At 34.9% G+C, this 17,927-nt stretch overlaps 2 protein-coding genes across 5 annotated transcripts; one reads left to right on the top strand and one right to left on the bottom strand.

The window, feature by feature from the left end:
* The first annotated feature begins 12 nt into the window (after positions 1 to 12).
* On the top strand, positions 13 to 7,007 carry LOC141379345 (rho-associated protein kinase 2-like). 3 transcript variants are annotated; one of them, XM_073933449.1, is made up of 6 exons: positions 13 to 210; positions 309 to 378; positions 468 to 570; positions 3,110 to 3,370; positions 6,649 to 6,777; positions 6,869 to 7,007. In XM_073933449.1, exons 1-5 carry the CDS (start codon positions 105 to 107, stop codon positions 6,772 to 6,774), a joined length of 666 nt encoding a protein of 221 aa, XP_073789550.1. In that variant the 5' UTR covers positions 13 to 104; the 3' UTR covers positions 6,775 to 6,777; positions 6,869 to 7,007. The 3 variants fall into 3 exon arrangements, with proteins under 3 accessions (XP_073789550.1, XP_073789551.1, XP_073789552.1); XM_073933451.1 differs by having other exon boundaries at positions 107 to 210; positions 468 to 607; XM_073933450.1 differs by lacking the exons at positions 6,649 to 6,777; positions 6,869 to 7,007 and having other exon boundaries at positions 3,110 to 4,236.
* Positions 7,008 to 10,858: 3,851 nt separating this feature from the next.
* LOC141379330 (uncharacterized) lies at positions 10,859 to 15,619 on the bottom strand. Of its 2 annotated transcripts, XM_073933405.1 has the most exons (3): positions 13,553 to 15,619; positions 12,411 to 12,542; positions 10,859 to 12,265 (listed from the first exon to the last, which is right to left on the bottom strand). In XM_073933405.1, exons 1-3 carry the CDS (start codon positions 13,683 to 13,685, stop codon positions 10,914 to 10,916), a joined length of 1,617 nt encoding a protein of 538 aa, XP_073789506.1. In that variant the 5' UTR covers positions 13,686 to 15,619; the 3' UTR covers positions 10,859 to 10,913. The 2 variants fall into 2 exon arrangements, with proteins under 2 accessions (XP_073789506.1, XP_073789507.1); XM_073933406.1 differs by lacking the exon at positions 12,411 to 12,542 and having other exon boundaries at positions 13,553 to 13,900.
* Positions 15,620 to 17,927: the final 2,308 nt, after the last annotated feature.

Genomic DNA, 17,927 nt, shown 5'->3' with positions numbered 1-17,927 from the left:
CTGATATTATTTTCATTTGTCATGGTTAAAAACACATCTTGTGATTTGTTGTGAATGATTTACAAGAATTGATTGATAAAAGTCCAGTGTTACACAAAACTTTGATGCACATGTGGACCTGGAAAACCCTTGTTTGCATATTGACAAATGTGATTTATAAAAGCAGGATCAGTTACACATGCTTAATATACAGTAAGGCTGAGGCATTAGGTGATTGAGGTTTTAACTAGAATCCTTACATTTTTACTTCTGTTGCAACTTGCTCATAGATATGAGCAAATATTATTTTCTAACTCAGTTCTGCTCAGCCTTTTTCCTCAGATACAGAGTGGCGTTTTACATCAAGGAAAATGCAGACAAGTCCTTGAAAATGATGAGGTCAGAGTCATTTGTCTTCATGTTAACTTTAAACAGCTACCCAGTAAAGTTTTTCCAGGAAACACCACAGACCTTCTTGTTCGTTTCAGCAATTTGAGCTCCATATCATCTGATGACCTGAAGATCTTCTCCCATCTGAGGCATCTCAGTCTGACCAGAAACCAACTGCAAACAACACCTGCGGATCTGCTCGTGAGCCTGTCTAATCTTTATGTGCTTGACCTTACAGGTAATATGGGTCTTACAAAACTATGGTTACTCACTACACTTTTAGTAGAATAAGGGATGTTATAGTATCTAATGATCAGCAAGGCCTATTAATATATAAAAATCATCTTTTAGACCCAACTCATATTAGTCTAGCAAATACTTAAAATCGTTTATTAGTAACAGTCACTCTTGAAATAAATGTCAACAAGTGTCTAATATTATTTAGAAAAAGAACCAGTTATCTAACAAATAATTGCTAGTAAATATTAAAAAGGTACCAGCCTACCTAAGGAATAAACACTAATTCATGCAAAAGATAACTACTAGCATAAGACACAAACACGTTTTACTGATTAAATGCTAGTCACACCATTTGAACATTTCTAAATGTTTAATGAAAGGGACAGTTCACCAAAAAGTGAATCGTCATTTAATTACCCATCACGTTCCTAACCTGTTTTGTCTTCTTCTAAAAACAAAAGAAGATATTTTGAAGAAAGCTGGAAACCTGACCCAATTGACTTCCACAGTATTTTTATTTGCTACTATGGAAGACAATGTTACAGGTTTTCACCTTTGTTCAAAATATCTTCTTTACTTTTAAAGATTTGAAAGCATTTAGGGGAGAGTTAATTTTCCTTTTTTGTGAACTGTCCCTTTATGTAACACCAATGCAAGGAAGAGGAAAAAGTGTAATTGACTGCAAAAAATATAAACTTAAATAAAATAAAGTACATTTTAAGTACAATCTTATTTTTTTACTTAATAAAATTGGCATCTATCTATCTATCTATCTATCTATCTATCTATCTATCTATCTATCTATCTATCTATCTATCTATCTATCTATCTATCTATCTATCTATCTATCTATCTATCTATCTATCTATCTATCTATCTATCTCTCTCTCTCTCTCTCTCTCTGTCTGTCTGTCTGTCTGTCTGTCTATTGCTTTTTTTAGGAAAAACTGAAAATGGCAATAGTTAGCTGAAAAAAGATTCTTTAATAACCTTGTTTATTTATAATTTTATTTTATTTTTATTATATTTTATTTTTATTGATAAGCGTCACGCTTATCAACAATAATTTGTCGGTACGCCTGGGTTTGTCGGCAATCTCCAGAGTTTAGACTTCAAAAATAACCAGCTGGAGGAACTGACTCCTGGAGCTCTGGTGTCTCTGTCAAAACTTGAGGCCCTTTATCTAGAAAACAATAGACTCAAATCCCTGGACCCTTCAGTTTTCATCGGTAACCCAAACCTTCAGCAGGTGTTTATGAGCGGGAACCGTCTGGAAAGTCTTCCTGCTGGACTCTTTCTTCAACAGAAAGAGCTTGTTTTCCTCAACCTTAGAAACGACACTCTGCTGAATTTGCCCTCAGGTAGCCTATGTTCTGTGGTCGTTTGTATGCGTTATTGTGTGGTAATCCATGGCACTGCGACTCTGCTTTGGCGTATCTGTGGCATTGGCTGCGTTTGCCCGGAAAGAGAATTTTTCATGATGATAAATTTACTTGTCAAACACCTGAACACATGAAGGGCAGAAACATTTCTGAAATTGCTGCCACAGAGCTTGGGATCAAGGAGAACACTAGTCTATAAAGGAATAATGATTATTAGTGGTTTCACAAAGGGCAGCCCAGGTCTAGGCCTTGTTCAATTATTTAAGCAGATTTTTAGACATTATTGAGAAAAAAAAGAAAAAAAACTCTTGTTTATATCTATATATATACATATATATATATCTATATATTTATATCTACATCAAATTATATCTATGGCGAGGCAGTGGCGCAGTGGGTAGCACATTCGCCTCTCAGCAAGAAGGTCGCTGGGTCACTGGTTCAAACCTTGGCTCAGTTGGCGTTTCTGTGTGGAGTTTGCATGTTCTCCCTGCCTTCGTGTGGGTTTCCTTAGGGTACTCCGGTTTCCCCCACAGTCCAAAGACATAAAAGACATGGCTAAATTGTCCGTAGTGTATTAGAGTGTGTGTGTGAATATGTGTGTGGATGTTTCTCAGAATTGGGTTGCGGCTGGAAGGGCATTCGCTGCATAAAAACTTGCTGGATAAGTTGGCGGTTCATTCCGCTGTGGTGACCCCGGATTAATAAAGGGACTAAGCCGACAAGAAAATGAATGAATATAAATAATGACGTACATGTTAATTTTAATGTTGGGTTTGATTAGTTATGATTAATTGCTTGACACAACTGTTATTGTGTATGTATATGTTCATACTTAAAATGTTATTTAATATTCCATTTATACTTTTTTTATATTTTAACTTTATTATTTACATTCTGTAATTGATAGCATTAAAAGTTCTTTAATAACAGTATTCAAATTATGAAATAAATATTTAAACGATTAAATAAAGTCTGTGTTCAATATCACATTGCTTATTATTTAATTTAGCTGGGTTGCTGCAATTGAAATTAAGTATTGTTAAATTTCACTGGTATTGATTACTGAAATATATTGTGACTTCTCTGTTCACCACTCTATCTCTCTGTCCACATAGCTGTGCTGTGCATTCCAAGATGAAAAGTACCTTTATTTGGTGATGGAGTTCATGCCAGGTGGAGATCTGGTGACTCTGACCAGCAACTATGACATCCCAGAGGAATGGGCTCAATTCTATACGGCAGAAGTGGTGCTGGCAATCGACGCCATCCATTCTCTGGGCTTCATCCACAGAGACATCAAACCAGACAACATGCTGCTGGACCGCAATGGACACCTCAAACTCGCAGACTTTGGCACATGCATGAAGATGGACTCGGTGTGTGATAAGTGCATTTAAAGTGTCTTTTAAAGTGTCTTTCACCTGCAACCCAGTACTGGGAAAAACCTATACACACTCCTTCAAACATACACTATGGCCAATTTGGTTTATTCAATTCACCTGTAATGCATGTGTTTGGACATGGGGAGAACAAACAAACTCCACAGTGAAATTCCAACTGGCCTAGCCAGGCTCGAACCAGCGACCTTGTTACTGTGAGGCGACAGTGCTAACCACTGAGCCACAGTGTTGCCCCTGCGTCTTAATTTCTACTACAAATTCAGATTCAGTTTTTTTCAAAAACTGTATATAAAGGAAGTGTGGGATTTTGAATTTATTCTGTTTTTATAAGTGATTCAATGAACATTTATTTAAACAAGTGATTCAAAGTGGCTGATTCATTTGGAAACGAAGCAATTAGTGACTGTCGTTGTTGATGATTTATTTAAAATAGATTAAAATTCAAAAAACAAACACACACACACACACACACACACACACACACACACACACACACACACACACACACACACACACACAGAAAACTCTTGCTCTAAGATGCACATTTTCTGCTTCAGCTTTGTTTGGTATTTTCTGTTGATCTGTTGAACAGAACTCGCTTTGTTGTGTTTTAATGGATGTTCAGGAAAGCCTGCTTGTGTTAACTTGCTTGTATTATTTCTATTATATTTATATTGTATTAAATCTTACACATTTTATAATCAAAACCCCATAAAGGGATATTTATTATTATATTTTGGACTCTCAGGACATGATTTTGTTTGTTTTTCTCAATTGAATGAAGCTCTCTGTAACGCCAGCTCACAATACAATAAAATTTTTATTGAAAACGATAAATATCATACACCAGTAGTTGGTGTGTTTACATGTCGGGGAGAACGGGGTAAAGTGAGACACTTTTTTACATTTTCTTCCCTCTAAGCGAGCTAAAATTATATATCAGTAAAATTTAAACATTTCTTATTAATTCAGAATGTTTTCTAGCAATGGAATTTATCAGACTGTATTTAGGATAAAGGAAAGTGAAAATATGATTGTTTAAAAAAAAGTCGTTTTGTGTCTCACTTTGCCCCAGCTGCAGCAGGCCAGAAAAATCAAAGGGGTAAAGTGAACCAGGTGAGGGTAAACTAATCCACTTACTTTTTCCACTTTAAAACTACCATAACAATGCATGTTGTAAGAGTCTGAATCCTGACAATCACACATTTCAGAACTAATGTCTGACTAGTCAATTATGGATTGCGAATTGGTCAATTAAGCACATTTGTTTTTCTAAACATTTGAAAGTAACTCAAAACTCATAAACTCATAAAATCAAATACAACAATCTACTTCAAACTATTTAAATTTACATACTAATGATAGTTAGATCCAGTTAAATTAGAACACAATCCGGGGTCAGAACACAGGACCCTTAGAGCCAGCGATAGTATGGGGGTCAGAGAAAAGGACAATCAGAACCAGATAGAACAACTTGGGACGCACACAGGACTAGACCCACCTTTATAAGAACATCAGTCTAACTGTCATACAACTCCCACTCTTTTGTGTTTCCCTGGATTCTTCTTAAAATTTGTGCATGTGCCTCATCGCCAATCTAATTTTACCCTGGATTAACATTTATATATTGATCCTTAAACAACATTCAATAAGCCAATCAGAATTAAGGGGTACGTTTACCATTTATGTTCAGTTTAGGCTTATGGTTAGGTTTATGCACTTCTGATGATTGTTTTCCAACTATTATTCTCCTCTGATTTTGAGAGTAATGTACAGTTATGGCTGCGGGTTTAGGGGTAGGGAATAGGTATGGATTACATTTTCCAACAAAAATGATGTTCCAGGACAAACATAGATGTAACCGTGCCAGTAAAATAAATGCTTGTGTTTTTGTTGGAAAGTTATCTATGACAAAGTCTCCCACAGACAGATCTGTGTTTCTTGGACCACTACTCTCATCCTTAGAGCTCTTTTTGACAGACACATTATCAACTGAGACAGGGACATCACTTTTCCCAGAGCTGCTAACTATGATTTTTTTTTTTGGGTTGCTTTCTTTTTTTCGATTTTTCCTTTTATTTGCTATTCTTTAGCTTTTTTGTCTTTCTTTATAGGCCTTTTCAATTATCACACGGTTTCATTTGGATTGTGTTCTGGGGGGACATTTGAGAATGGTAGCATTTCATGAAGAGACATGTATCCAGGTTGGCTAGAAACACATGGCACATCCATGTAGATAATATGCGCAGTGAATGGATTAGCATCAGTGAGTGAACTATCTGTAGGTGGATCATCTGCAGGGAGTAGATCTTCCAAATCTTCTGTAGTGGCAGGCTGGAACTCAGGATTTGGCCAGTCTGACACCATGAATAGTGCAAATGCTTTATCAAGGAAATTTTCTCAGTTATATGGAAAAATTCCAGTGCACCTAAATCCAGGAGTGATGTTGCTTAGTGTCACTGTTGATTTAAAGGCCTCATTCACAAGTCCTACAGTCTGGTAGACTAAATTTAACTTGTACTGTACCTTATGTCTCACTTTACCCCAGAGCATTTGTCTCACTTTACCCCACCGCCACATTTTAGAAAAAAAAATAATATTTTTTAGTAATTCAGGCTAATCTTGAGCTAGCATCCTCACATGGTTTTATATGTTGGTAGTTCATCAACATGTATGATATAAGTTTTTCTCCTTAAATCAATTTGCTTTTGCACAACAGTTGATTAAGTTGATGGCAAAAAATTACTTTTACTTGCAAAAAACATATTTTTGTGAAAAAACATGCTTTCCACAGCACCAGGAATTCCTATTCTACATGGTAAAGGAGATATGGAAGGGGCTTTAAAACAAAATTGTTATAGAGTGTTATATAAAATCCGTTGCCCAGATACAGGGGGTGTCTCACACTACCCACTACCCACACTACCCAATGTCTCATTACCCCGTTCTCCCCTACTGTACATGACCGAGAATGAGAGAGTTTCTTTTAGATTTTGTAGTGTGGAGATTTACAATTATCACCTCACACATTGCAGCAAATCTGTTTAAACAATCATTAACGTAGGTTACAGAAGTCCTCCATTCGGTGATGATAGGTGTCAGTGCTGCCATCTTGTGGCTAGATTGTACAGTGCAGTCCTTGAATTGAATGAAAATGAATTGTGTAAATAATTGAAATTTTAAACATACTTGTATTTCAGCTACATTAACTCATCCAGTAATGTTTATATCCATGTCTCTACATGTGTGTTTAGACTGGTTTGGTAAGCTGTGACGCTGCTGTTGGGACACCTGATTACATTTCTCCAGAGGTTTTAATGTCTCAAGGTCTCGCGAGTGTGACTGGTGGTCTGTTGGTGTTTTTATTTATGAGCTTCTAGTGGGTGAGTAGTGTCAGCTTCATATGCATCTCTTGTAATTTTAGTTCAGTGTTCTGATCATTAAATTTATTTATTCGTCTGTCACTCTGAGCAGGCGACACTCCATTTTATTCCGAGTCTCTGGTGGGCACATATGGAAAGATCATGGATCACAAGAACAGCTTAACTTTCCCAGATGATATTGAAATGTCAAAGGATGCCAAAGACCTCATCTGTGCCTTTCTGAGTAGCAGGTGAGACTGAGAAAAGTAAAGATTTGATTTGAGTTTTTTTCTTTCTTGTCAAGTTCAGACTCTTAGTCTCTTAATATACCCTTACTTGTTTGTTTTCAGAGGTTGGCTGGTAACATGTTTTTTTGTCAATTTGAAATTAACTTTACTGTAAAAAAAGCAAATTTTCAGGACAATTTATTACACACATGATGAGATTTCTTTTGTAGTTTGGAGTTTATAACCTGGGTTTGACATTAGCTTTTTTGATCACCAGCCATAGTGGCTAGGAGTTTTCCAACATTACTAACCACTCGCCATTTTCACTAACCACAATTTTAATGTTGGAAAAATACATTTTATATTCATAAATTTGAATTTGACATGCTAACTTTATTGATTTATACTTTGTGTCCACATGCCTCCTTGTTCATTTAACATTTTTGTGTGTTGTTTATGACCTTGCTCAATGAACATGAGCACATGGGATGTAATTTTTATAGTGTTGCAATGTAATTAATTTAATTTAATTTTTATTAATAGTTTATTTCACATGAGTTTTTAGGGCTCGACACTAAGGATTTGCTAAGTTTTTCTCTGGTTGCACCGAACTAATTATTTTTTTGAAACACATTTTAAAAAATGTGTAAAGCAAACAAAATAAAGCTATATGCATACACTTTTTATTCACAGTTGATACTTAAAAACAATATTCTCATATACTGTAAATACATTTATCACAGCCAAAGTGGCTAGTGAGAGTGGCTGTCTAACCCGCGACAGCTGAAATCCCCGCATTTGGCGAGTGTTAATGTCAAGCCCTGTTTATAACGTATTTAATGTAATCACAGGGTACCTTAGATCTGTTATCATTGTTATCATATGAAATTTTCCCTATTTTGTAAATGTTTGTGGTCAGTAGGATTTTTTTTTTTGCTTAATGGTTTTAGAAAATCGTTGCACTTTTTTCCAAAATGGCAATCTTAAGGAATATTTCTTAAACACCAAATCATATATTTTTAAATTTAATTTAAGGAGAACATACAAGTCTATATTAATTTTGTGCTTTTAAAAGCTCTTCATAAAATAAGTCTTTCATAAAACTTTCATGTCCTACTGCTTTTACTAGACACTTACTAGCGTAATAAACCCTTACTTGTTTGTTTTTAGAGGTTGGCTGGTACTAAGCCATAGCAACATTTTAATTGAATTAAATTAGATTAAGACAACATACAAGCTGATCTTTATTTATGTTATGCCTTTAAAAGCTCTTTATAGATAAAGTCCCTAATAAAACATAAATTTCATGTCCTACTGCTTTTACTACATGTCATCTTCATGGACGTTCACCCTCCAGCCTGACAACTTCCATCTGAATTCCTCTTTTCTCCTTCCCTCTTTCTCCTCCCTCACATGCCCACATACAAGCATTCCTGATCAAACATACAGAGAGGGGTTTAATGTTTTCTCTGTGTTTTCATGTAAACACACACACACACACACACACACACACACACACACTCCCTTTGCGTTCAGGCTGCTGGAATGTCCCACACGTGGCAGTCCAAACTGCTGCACCCTCTCAATGCAGATGAAGTGAAAGGAAGGGGGAGTGAACGGTCCTTATTTTTGGATGTCTCTCTGATTGCTCCACTCCTCCATGCTGTGCTGTTGGATGTTCCTGGTGTATGTGTATACTTTAGTGGATTATCGCTTCTCTGTCTGTTTTGCTGACCAGTGTTTTGCTATGTTCAGGGAGATGAGGCTTGGCCGAACTGGAGTGAATGAAATAAAATGTCACCCCTTCTTCAAGAATGATCAGTGGACCTTCGACACCATACGAGACAGTAAGTCAGTGTGGCTGATCTGGGGGTCATGGCTTGTTAAAGTGATCTACATTTTATGCATGTGCTTGTTGGTAAAAGTGTAAACGTTCAATGTTGTTTTGGAGTTTAGTTGTGTATTTGAGGATATTATGGTTATGAGGATTTTGGAAGCACAGCTTTTTAATTTCCTGACATTCCTCCTACTTTTTTCTCCACACACATGCAAACATTCACCTCACACCCTCATGCTACACTTTAAATGTCAAAGAAAGACAGCTTTGCATGCCATGTATTGCTACATTGCTCTTGCAGTTTTTGTGTGTGCACCATATTAAATAAACCAAATATTTCATTATTTTCTATTATTATTATTATTTTTTATTATTTTATTAGTTTTTTATTATTTTATTTACTTTATTGTGTTTAATCTACAACATTAGTCTTTTATTTTATTGAGCATTTTATTTTATGAGTTTCTGTGCACATTTTTTGCACTGCAATATCACTCTTTGCATTTTTTTGTTTTTATTAATTCTTTTTATTTTTGTGTTTTTGTGTCTTCAACCCTCTGCTTGTTTATACTTAAAAGATTTAAAAATAATAATAATATTAATAATAATATTACTTTTTGTTTTTGTGCTGAAACATTGTGCTGTTTTGTACTATCACTTATTTATTAATTTTGTGTATGTGTGTTTTGTTCTACAACATTTGTACAGTTTTGTCAGAAATGTTTTCTTTTCAAGTCAAATGACTGCAAATGTGCAAATGACAAAAAATAAATAAAAAATCTAAGGGAAAAAATGTTTCTTAAATAGATAATCAATAAGAAATTGATGTAGCTGTAGACAAAGAAGCACAATTAATGAAACGCCAGAGGTTGTTGTGAAACTCAAACCACAAAACTGACAGATATTGACTGAAATAATAGATAATCAATTCATTTGAAGTATTCCGCCACAACACATTTGACAGTTTTGTCATTGAATTCTCGGGTGGTCTCAAGTCTACACTAAAAATATTCCTACTGCCTTACATGGTTCAGTTGAGTCAAATTAACTTTTCTAGTCATCTCAACTTGCATCAATCAAATAGATTACAAATATTAAGTTAAACTTGGTACAACTTTAAAAATGTTATATTATTAAAAAATGTTAAAGTAACATCAAAATATTTGTTGTCTTGACTTTTTGTCATCAAATTTTTTACAGTGCAGCTAAAACTTTTTTTCTATTCTTTAGCGGATAAATAGCTTTTTTGAATTGCCTGAAAAACCACCTCTTGCCAGTCTGAAGTGTGTGTGTGTGTTTGTGTGTGTGTTTGTGTGTGTGTGTGTGTGTGTGTGTGTGTGTGTGTGTGTGTGTGTGTGTGTGTGTGTGTGTGTGTGTGTGTGTGTGTGTTTGTTTGTGTGTTTGTGTGAGAGTGGCAGTTTTTGCTAATTAAACATTTCCAATGGACATATTTTCAATTCATAATTTCAGTTTGTGCAACTGTAGGGTAATAGAAACGGAGCGACTAGAGACCTGCACTAAAAGTCTTTAGTCTCGATGGTAAAGTAAACTAAGAGTTCATTAAGTTAGAATTAGATAGGAGTCTAATTTAATAGATTATTAATGGATTTTCATCGTTTGAAGATGTGATGGATTTGTAAGTGGTTTCTATGAAGCTTGTTTCTGCCTCGGAAAGATAGCAATTCTGTGAATTATTCGACTTTAACAATTCTAAACAAGAAATCTGAATCGCAATATAAATCTTAAAGGTCAGACTCCAGGATCTGTAGGTTTACTGTATTAGTGCTGGGCAGATTAATCACATGCAAAATATAAGTCTGACATTATATACTGTATGTGTGTGTATTATATATATTTGTTTTGTATATGTGATACACACATACATAGAAACTAAACTATACAAAACAATTTTGTTACATATATATGTTTACATTTATGTTTAATCTAAATATGAATAAACATTTTCTTTAAACAAACAAAATTCAATACTTTTGAAACAGAGAATTAAGCAGATGAACACAACACACAGCACATACAGTATTGTACAAAACACATTTTTATTGATGTTGTACAATGTTGTTCACCCTCCTCCTTCACATACAGTATGTCTCTACTCCTCTACTTTGTTCTTTGTCTTCCTCGTTCATACTGTTACTTTTTCTTGGCCGCCTCCTCCTTCTCCTTTTCTTCACCACCTCCTCCTCCTCCTCCTCCTTTTCAATGTCATTCATTTGCTCTTTCTCCTCATTGTGATTCTCCACCTCCTCACTTTCCTTTCCTTCCATCTCCTCCACTTCTTCCACCTTGCAGTTTTTTCTTGGCCGCCTCCTCCTTCTCCTTTTCTTCACCTCCTCCTCCTTTTCAATGTCATTCATTTGCTCTTTCTCCTCAATGTGATTCTCCACCTCCTCACTTTCCTTTCCTTCCACCTCCTCCACTTCTTCCACCTTGCAGTTTTTTCTTGGCCGCCTCCTCCTTCTCCTTTTCTTCACCTCCTCCTCCTCCTCCTCCTTTCCAATGTATTTTATTTTCTCCTCATTGTTCTCTTCCTCAGCTTTCATCTTGTCCTCCTCCTCCTTTATTTGCTCAAACAGAAACTTTGCCGCAGATAGCCTTCTGGCGATAATTTTCCTTCTCCAGAACTCCTTCTCTGACAGTCGGGTGCTGGTATCTTTTCTTTTCTTTTTCTCCACCACCCCCTTCTCCTCTTTCATCACCTCCTCCTCCTCTTTCATCACCTCCTCCTCCTCCTTCTCCACCACCTCTTCCTTCTGCATTATCTCTTTCTCTTCCTCCTTTTTCTCCACCACCTTCTCCTCCTCCATTTTCCTTCTCCAGAACTCCTCCTCTGACAGTCGGGTGCTGGTATCTTTCTTTCTTTTCTTTTTCCCCACCACCACCTTCTCCTCTTTCATCACCTCCTCCTCCTTCTCCACCTCTTCCTTCTGCGTTATCTCTTTCTCTTCTTCCTTTTTCTCCACCACCTTCTTCTCTTTCATCACCTCCTCCTCCTTCTCCACCTCTTCCTTCTGCATTATCTCTTTCTCTTCTTCCTTTTTCTCCACCACCTTCTCCTCCTCTGTTAGTTGGGTGCTGGTATCTTTCTTTATTTGTTTATTTTTCTCCACCATCACCACTTCCACCACCATCACCACCACCTTCTTCTTTTTCATCACCTGCTCCTTCTTCTCCACCACAATCTCATTCTGCATTATCTCCTTCCCTTCTTCCTTTTTCTCCACCACCTTCTCCTCTCCACTTTTCTCCTCCTCCTCCTCATTTGTCTTTTCTTGCTTTGTGTTATCTTTCTCTGTGTCCACCATCACCACCTCCTCCTTCTCTTCTTCCATCACCTCCTCTTTCTTCTCCACCACCTCCTCCTGCATTATCTCCTTCACTTCTTCCTCTTCCACAATCATCTTTTCATAGATCTCATGTTCAGAATCTGTTAAGACAAATGATTGCAGTTTGCACATAGTACAAAGTCATTTTCAAGGAGACGTTAAACTCCAGATAAAGGGGAGTAAAAATACAGTTTATTAATGACATTATACACTAGAAAATATTGAGATACAAAAACCATCATTTACCATCAGATGAGGAAAGTGTGAACGGCTCATTACGAGGACAGAAGCAGAACCATCGAAGAGCAGCTCTGATGAAAGAAGCAACCTTGCTGTTCTTTCTCTTCTTTCTCTTTTCTTTTACTTTCTCCTTCTCATCTGTTAAAAGAGAAATGATTGCACATCTTTACACACTTGTCCACAGTAATTTGAGAGAAATTTAAAATGAACATTCACCAAAAACAAAAACCCCAATATATAACCATTTTAAAAAGTTATTGTAGCTAAACCAAGGTTACCACAAGTTTACTATGGATTTGCTACACTTTTGTATTTTATTATTAATTATTGTATTTGACTATAATATTTTATTATTTTCATGTTATATAAAACTGCTTACACAAATGATCAATGCACCAAACGATTTAAAAACTACATGTTCAGTGCACTTTTTTAAAATAGAAAACTGAATACTGGGTTATATTGCACAGCTAGAGTTTTTCAGCCAACAGTAAATTTCCGATGAAAGGTTTCTGTGATTATTTAACGTTTTATAAGGTTGCTTTTACACCATAAACATCGTGATATGATTAAATTACAATCAGTTAAATTAATCTAAGGATTCGTTTAGTTGTTCAAGCATAAAACGAGACAATAGTCTATTGTATGGAACCGCTAGCACCGTCAGTACCAGCAGGCTAGCGCAGAAACTCCATTTAAAATACTGAGCTAAAATAAATTTTCATGTTTATTTTAAATGTCATTTAATGCAGTGATTCTTGTCCGGTCTGAGACCCACTTTATATCAAATATATATTAGTCAGTGAAGATCACATATTTTTAAAGAGAACAGATCTTAAATGTGGTGATTTTGTAATGGAAAGACAGTTCACCGAAAGCCATCGGGGCTGTCGGTTGAAAATGAAAAGTCTGTGTGCATATCTCATTTTACTAAAGGATTTTAGACTAAAGTTGTATCAGAAAAGCTGAAAATGAAATACATTATCATTTTACCCAAAATGTTGCATTAAGATTCACGTGAATGCAATGATAGCCAGCAGTTTAACCAGCTGTCTATTATCCTGTACAAACATTATTTTTAATAGTAAGTATATTATTATGTCAGGAAAACACTGGATATTGGATAGCACAATGTAAATAAGACTCACTATTAGTGCCATTTCTTGGCCTTTCTTTGAGCTGCTTCACTTTTTTCTGGCTCTGGGAGATCTTGCAGGCTTTGTCTTCCTCCATTTTAGCAGCTGATGTTGTGGGGAGATCAGAAATCTGTTCAACCATCATATAATCGGTACAGGGTTTCAGTCTTTCACCTGTAACCACTCAAAAACTTGGGGTTTGCTAGCTGGAATAGGATGAGGATTTCGGTCTTGCACCGTGAATCACTCAAACGGAAGATGTTCAATCGCTGAGACAGTCTCAAAACACTCGGAACGCAAGTTTTTTAACACTTAACAGCCAAAAGCACACCTGTACTACTCCACTTCAACAAACCCACAAGATATTCTCCGATGATGCAGGGCTTCAAGTACACTTTTGGAATGCGTTCTATTCTCAGAACATGTCACTATGGTAACAAGACATAAGACTAAGAAATGTTTTCTTTTAAACTCAAATGACTGCAAATGTGCAAATGACATAAAATAAATGAAAAAATAGCTAAATAAATTGATCTAAGGGACAAAAGCTGTCTTAAATAGATAATCAGTTAGAAATTGATGTAACTGTAGACAAAGAAGCACAACAAACGAAACCTGTGAGGTGAAACTCAAACCACAAAACTGACATATATTGACTGAAATAATATCTAATAAATTATGCTAAAGTATTCCGCTTCAATGTGATCCATCCACCAAGACATGCTGCAAATATACATGCCATTCCATAAGAAATAAATAATATAGTCATTAGTGTAGGAGTGCAACATCAACTCGCAGGAAAACAAAAATCAAAACTAAATGTAAATAATTACCTTTGAACAGGAAATATAGTTTAACAAATGAAAATCAAGAAAATAATTCAGATTCAGGCCGTAAGAGGCAGAACAAATATGTGCAAAAGCGCAGGCAACATATATTCAAAATGTGAATCAAAAATAGTTGAGTTGGTAACACTGAGTGATCAAAAAATGAAATACAAAATAACTTCATTTACTAAAGTATAGCCAGAATGTTTTTTTTAAACTGCAGATAATGCTAAACATGCTAAACTTTTAGGAATAGTGTATTAGTGTAATAATTGATCATTTTTATATCCCTTTACATAATCTTTCATTTACAATCAAATTATTTACATAAGAAAGTGTGAGTGGACAACATAAAGTTTATAAATAGGCATGAAACTTAAGGGTTTATAACAGAAGCGCATTAGAATAAGAGTTATACTCAATCAGTTTGGACCAAATGCTAACAATATATATTTTTGCATTTTTTTGTGTAGTTTTCTTCATAATAAATATACTTTAAACAATGTTAAACTTGTAATTAAAAAAGAGGCATGTTGAAAAAAATCTACACAACTATTCAATTCAATTCAGCTTTATTTGTATAGCGCTTTTACAATGTAGATTGTGTCAAAGCAGCTTCACATAAATGGTCATAGTAACTGGATCAGATGCAAACTAGAGTTTTCTTGTTTTGACTCATTAAAATATGTGGTAAAGAAATAACTACATGTGTTCCTTTTTCAATTTCATTGCTCCAACCGGGCCATTAACCAAAAACCATTAGTGTTTAGACATGTATGATCTAAACTTTCATTCATAATGGTCTTAAAATGATCTTAAAAAGTCTTAAATTTGACTTGATGAAACCTGCAGAAACGCTGAAATAATGAGGGCTTTTGTTATGGTGCAGACAGAGAAAGGTAACTTTTTACTACAATAAAATCACATTAAATACATTTCCTTATTGAAATCATTATTTATTTTAAATAACTTTAAATCAAAAGAGCTAGTCAAAGCTGTTAAGTATTGCCAAAGTATTGCAGAATACATAAACAATGAGTACAATCTTAAAGTGATTTTGTAATACATATATAGAATATATACCTACACACACTTAGTTTTAATAAGTACGCAAATAAGAAAACTGATATGATTATTAAAAGATAATGGGAAAAAACTATTAAGAATAATAAATAAAAATACAATACACAATGGTTTATTTATTCAGATGGTTTGTAGTAATACCATCCATATATATGTGTTTGTTTATGTGTGTGTGTGTGTGTGTGTGTAAATTGTGTTTTTTGCATCATATAAGTATTTTGACTTTAATAATGGGAATAAAACAAACTTTAAACAAACCTGAGATGGAAATAATGAAAAAAGCAAAATGGTAATTAGAGGGAAAAAACATAAATCCAAAACTATTTAGTCACATAATACACTATATATTCACTGGCCACTTTATTAGGTACACCTTAATAGTATCATATTTCCTTTTGCCTTCCGAACTGCCTTAATTCTTCGCGGCACAGATTCAACAAGGTACTGGAAATATTCCTTAGAGATTTTGGTCCATATTAACATGATAGAATCACTAAGTTGCTGCAGATTTGTCAGCTGCACATCCATGATATGAATCTCCCTTTCCATCATATCCCAAAGGTCCACTATTGGAGGCCATTTGAGTACAGTGACCTCATTGTCATGTTCAGGAAACCAGTCTGAGTCATTGACATAATGCTCAATTGGTACTAGTTGGCTCAAATTGGCACAATAGAATAAAAACAGTTATACTAGGAATTAGTATTTAGATCCTTTTTTTCTATGTGAATATATTTGAAAATCGATTAGATTCCTGTGATTTAGTTGTTCAGAATTTTGTTTTTGTTTGTTTGAAAATACTTCAAGCACACATTATATGATTTGCCATTTTAAAGACGTTTCTAATGTTACAAAAGATTTTATTTTAAATGAATGCTGCTGAAATTGATTTTTGTGTACAGAGTGTTAAAAGTAAAATGTATGAACTGCATAAAGTTTTAGATTTGATCATATATTAACGATAAAAATCTTATCTAATGTATGTATTAATTGGTTTTTAAAGGTTCAAGACACCCTGGAGCACTTTAAAAAAATGAACAGATTTGTGTGTGTTGAACATCAGTTAAGACAATGTTAGCACCTGTCAGCTTTAATTGTGGATAAATCTGGATCATTTTGAACTTTTGTCAGCTAATTTCATCTTCCGGGTTTAAAATAATTTTTGGAGCGGGATCAAAATCAATGATGTAGCACGAATCTGCTAGTGGAGTGATGACGCATTAGTTTCTCATTATTATTCATAGACTGAGTTTTCATATCCTATGAGCTGTGAGACCCAATAACTTGGTGAGACGGCGTCTGCTCATGGCATGGGTTGTATGTTTACATGAACCACGGGGTTTGTTGCATGTTTTTCCCTGCGATGTTGTCAGGTCCGATAAAGCAAAGCTATTAGTTTGCAGCAAGCATTTTTGTTGGGAGAGCTTTATGATATTTGTAGAATGGCTGACTTTTTTCAGTTGAGTTCGTTTCCATTCAGACATATCGCCTATATCCACCTATGTTTAAAATCTTCCGGATTACCAGTAGGGATAATGGTTGAAATGGATAGGGCAAGAGACCTGCTGCACCTCTATCCACTGTGTTTGCATTCAGACCCAGGAGTTGAGGAGGAGAGAAATCCTCCTCATTTATAGTGTATATATAAGCATGATTATCTTTAATTATATAACAAATTGTCGTCATGTGTATATGAAATTATGAATAATAAATGTTGCAGGACATTAAATTGCTGTTTATTTCTTTGAATTTTCACTTTATAAACTATAAAATCATATCTATAAAAAATCTCTCCTGATGGTTTGTGTATATATGATATGATATATGATATGATATAATATGATATGATATGGTATGATATGATATGATATGATATGATATATGCACAAAAATGTTAAGCACCAAGCGAATCAACATGTTTTCATCGATAAAATATGAACTCTTTAACACCAATAATTGTTCTAAACAATTTCTAGAGTAATATTTCAGAAAATTCAGCTTTGAACTACAGGAATAAATAAAAAATGTTACAAAATGTTCACATACAATTAAAGACAAAATTATTAGCTCTGTAAAAATTTCACAGGCTAATACCCTTTACTTCAACTGTAGAAAACAGCTGCAGACTAGAAGAGATTTCTTTTAGAACATAAAAAATATCTTCTCCAGATGAACATTAATTCATTATTATTCTTCTATTCTACACAAGCTGGAGGAGTCAAACCGTACGCTGACTGTGGATGTTGCCAACCTGGCCAGTGAGAAAGAGGAGCTCAACAATAAACTGAAGCACATACAGCAAAGTGAGCTGACTTCTATAATAATATAAATAGAGTGATGGTACAATGTTCATTTACCATGCTTTAACATTTAATAAACAGAGCTGGAGAAGATCAAAGAAGAAGAGAAACAGATGAAATCTCTCACAGTGTCGTATGAGAAGCAGATACAGGTGGAGAAAACACTCAAGATTCAGG

Source organism: Danio rerio, chromosome 20 (genome assembly GCF_049306965.1).
Source record: "Danio rerio strain Tuebingen ecotype United States chromosome 20, GRCz12tu, whole genome shotgun sequence".
Taxonomy (NCBI): Eukaryota; Metazoa; Chordata; class Actinopteri; order Cypriniformes; family Danionidae; genus Danio; species Danio rerio.
The sequence above is the reverse complement of the archived record's forward strand: the minus strand, read 5'-3'. Positions and strand labels throughout refer to the sequence as shown.

Coding starts and splice junctions, on each gene's coding strand:
- LOC141379345 (XM_073933449.1), top strand. CDS start 105: ATGCACATGTGGACCTGGAAAACCCTTGTTTGCATATTGACAAATGTG. Junction 211..308: donor CAGTAAGGCTGAGGCATTAG/GTGATTGAGGTT, acceptor AGTTCTGCTCAG/CCTTTTTCCTCAGATACAGA. Junction 3,371..6,648: donor CATGCATGAAGATGGACTCG/GTGTGTGATAAG, acceptor ATGTGTGTTTAG/ACTGGTTTGGTAAGCTGTGA.
- LOC141379330 (XM_073933405.1), bottom strand. CDS start 13,685: ATGATGGTTGAACAGATTTCTGATCTCCCCACAACATCAGCTGCTAAA. Junction 12,543..13,552: donor GCCAAGAAATGGCACTAATA/GTGAGTCTTATT, acceptor CTCTTTTAACAG/ATGAGAAGGAGAAAGTAAAA. Junction 12,266..12,410: donor CACACTTTCCTCATCTGATG/GTAAATGATGGT, acceptor TTGTCTTAACAG/ATTCTGAACATGAGATCTAT.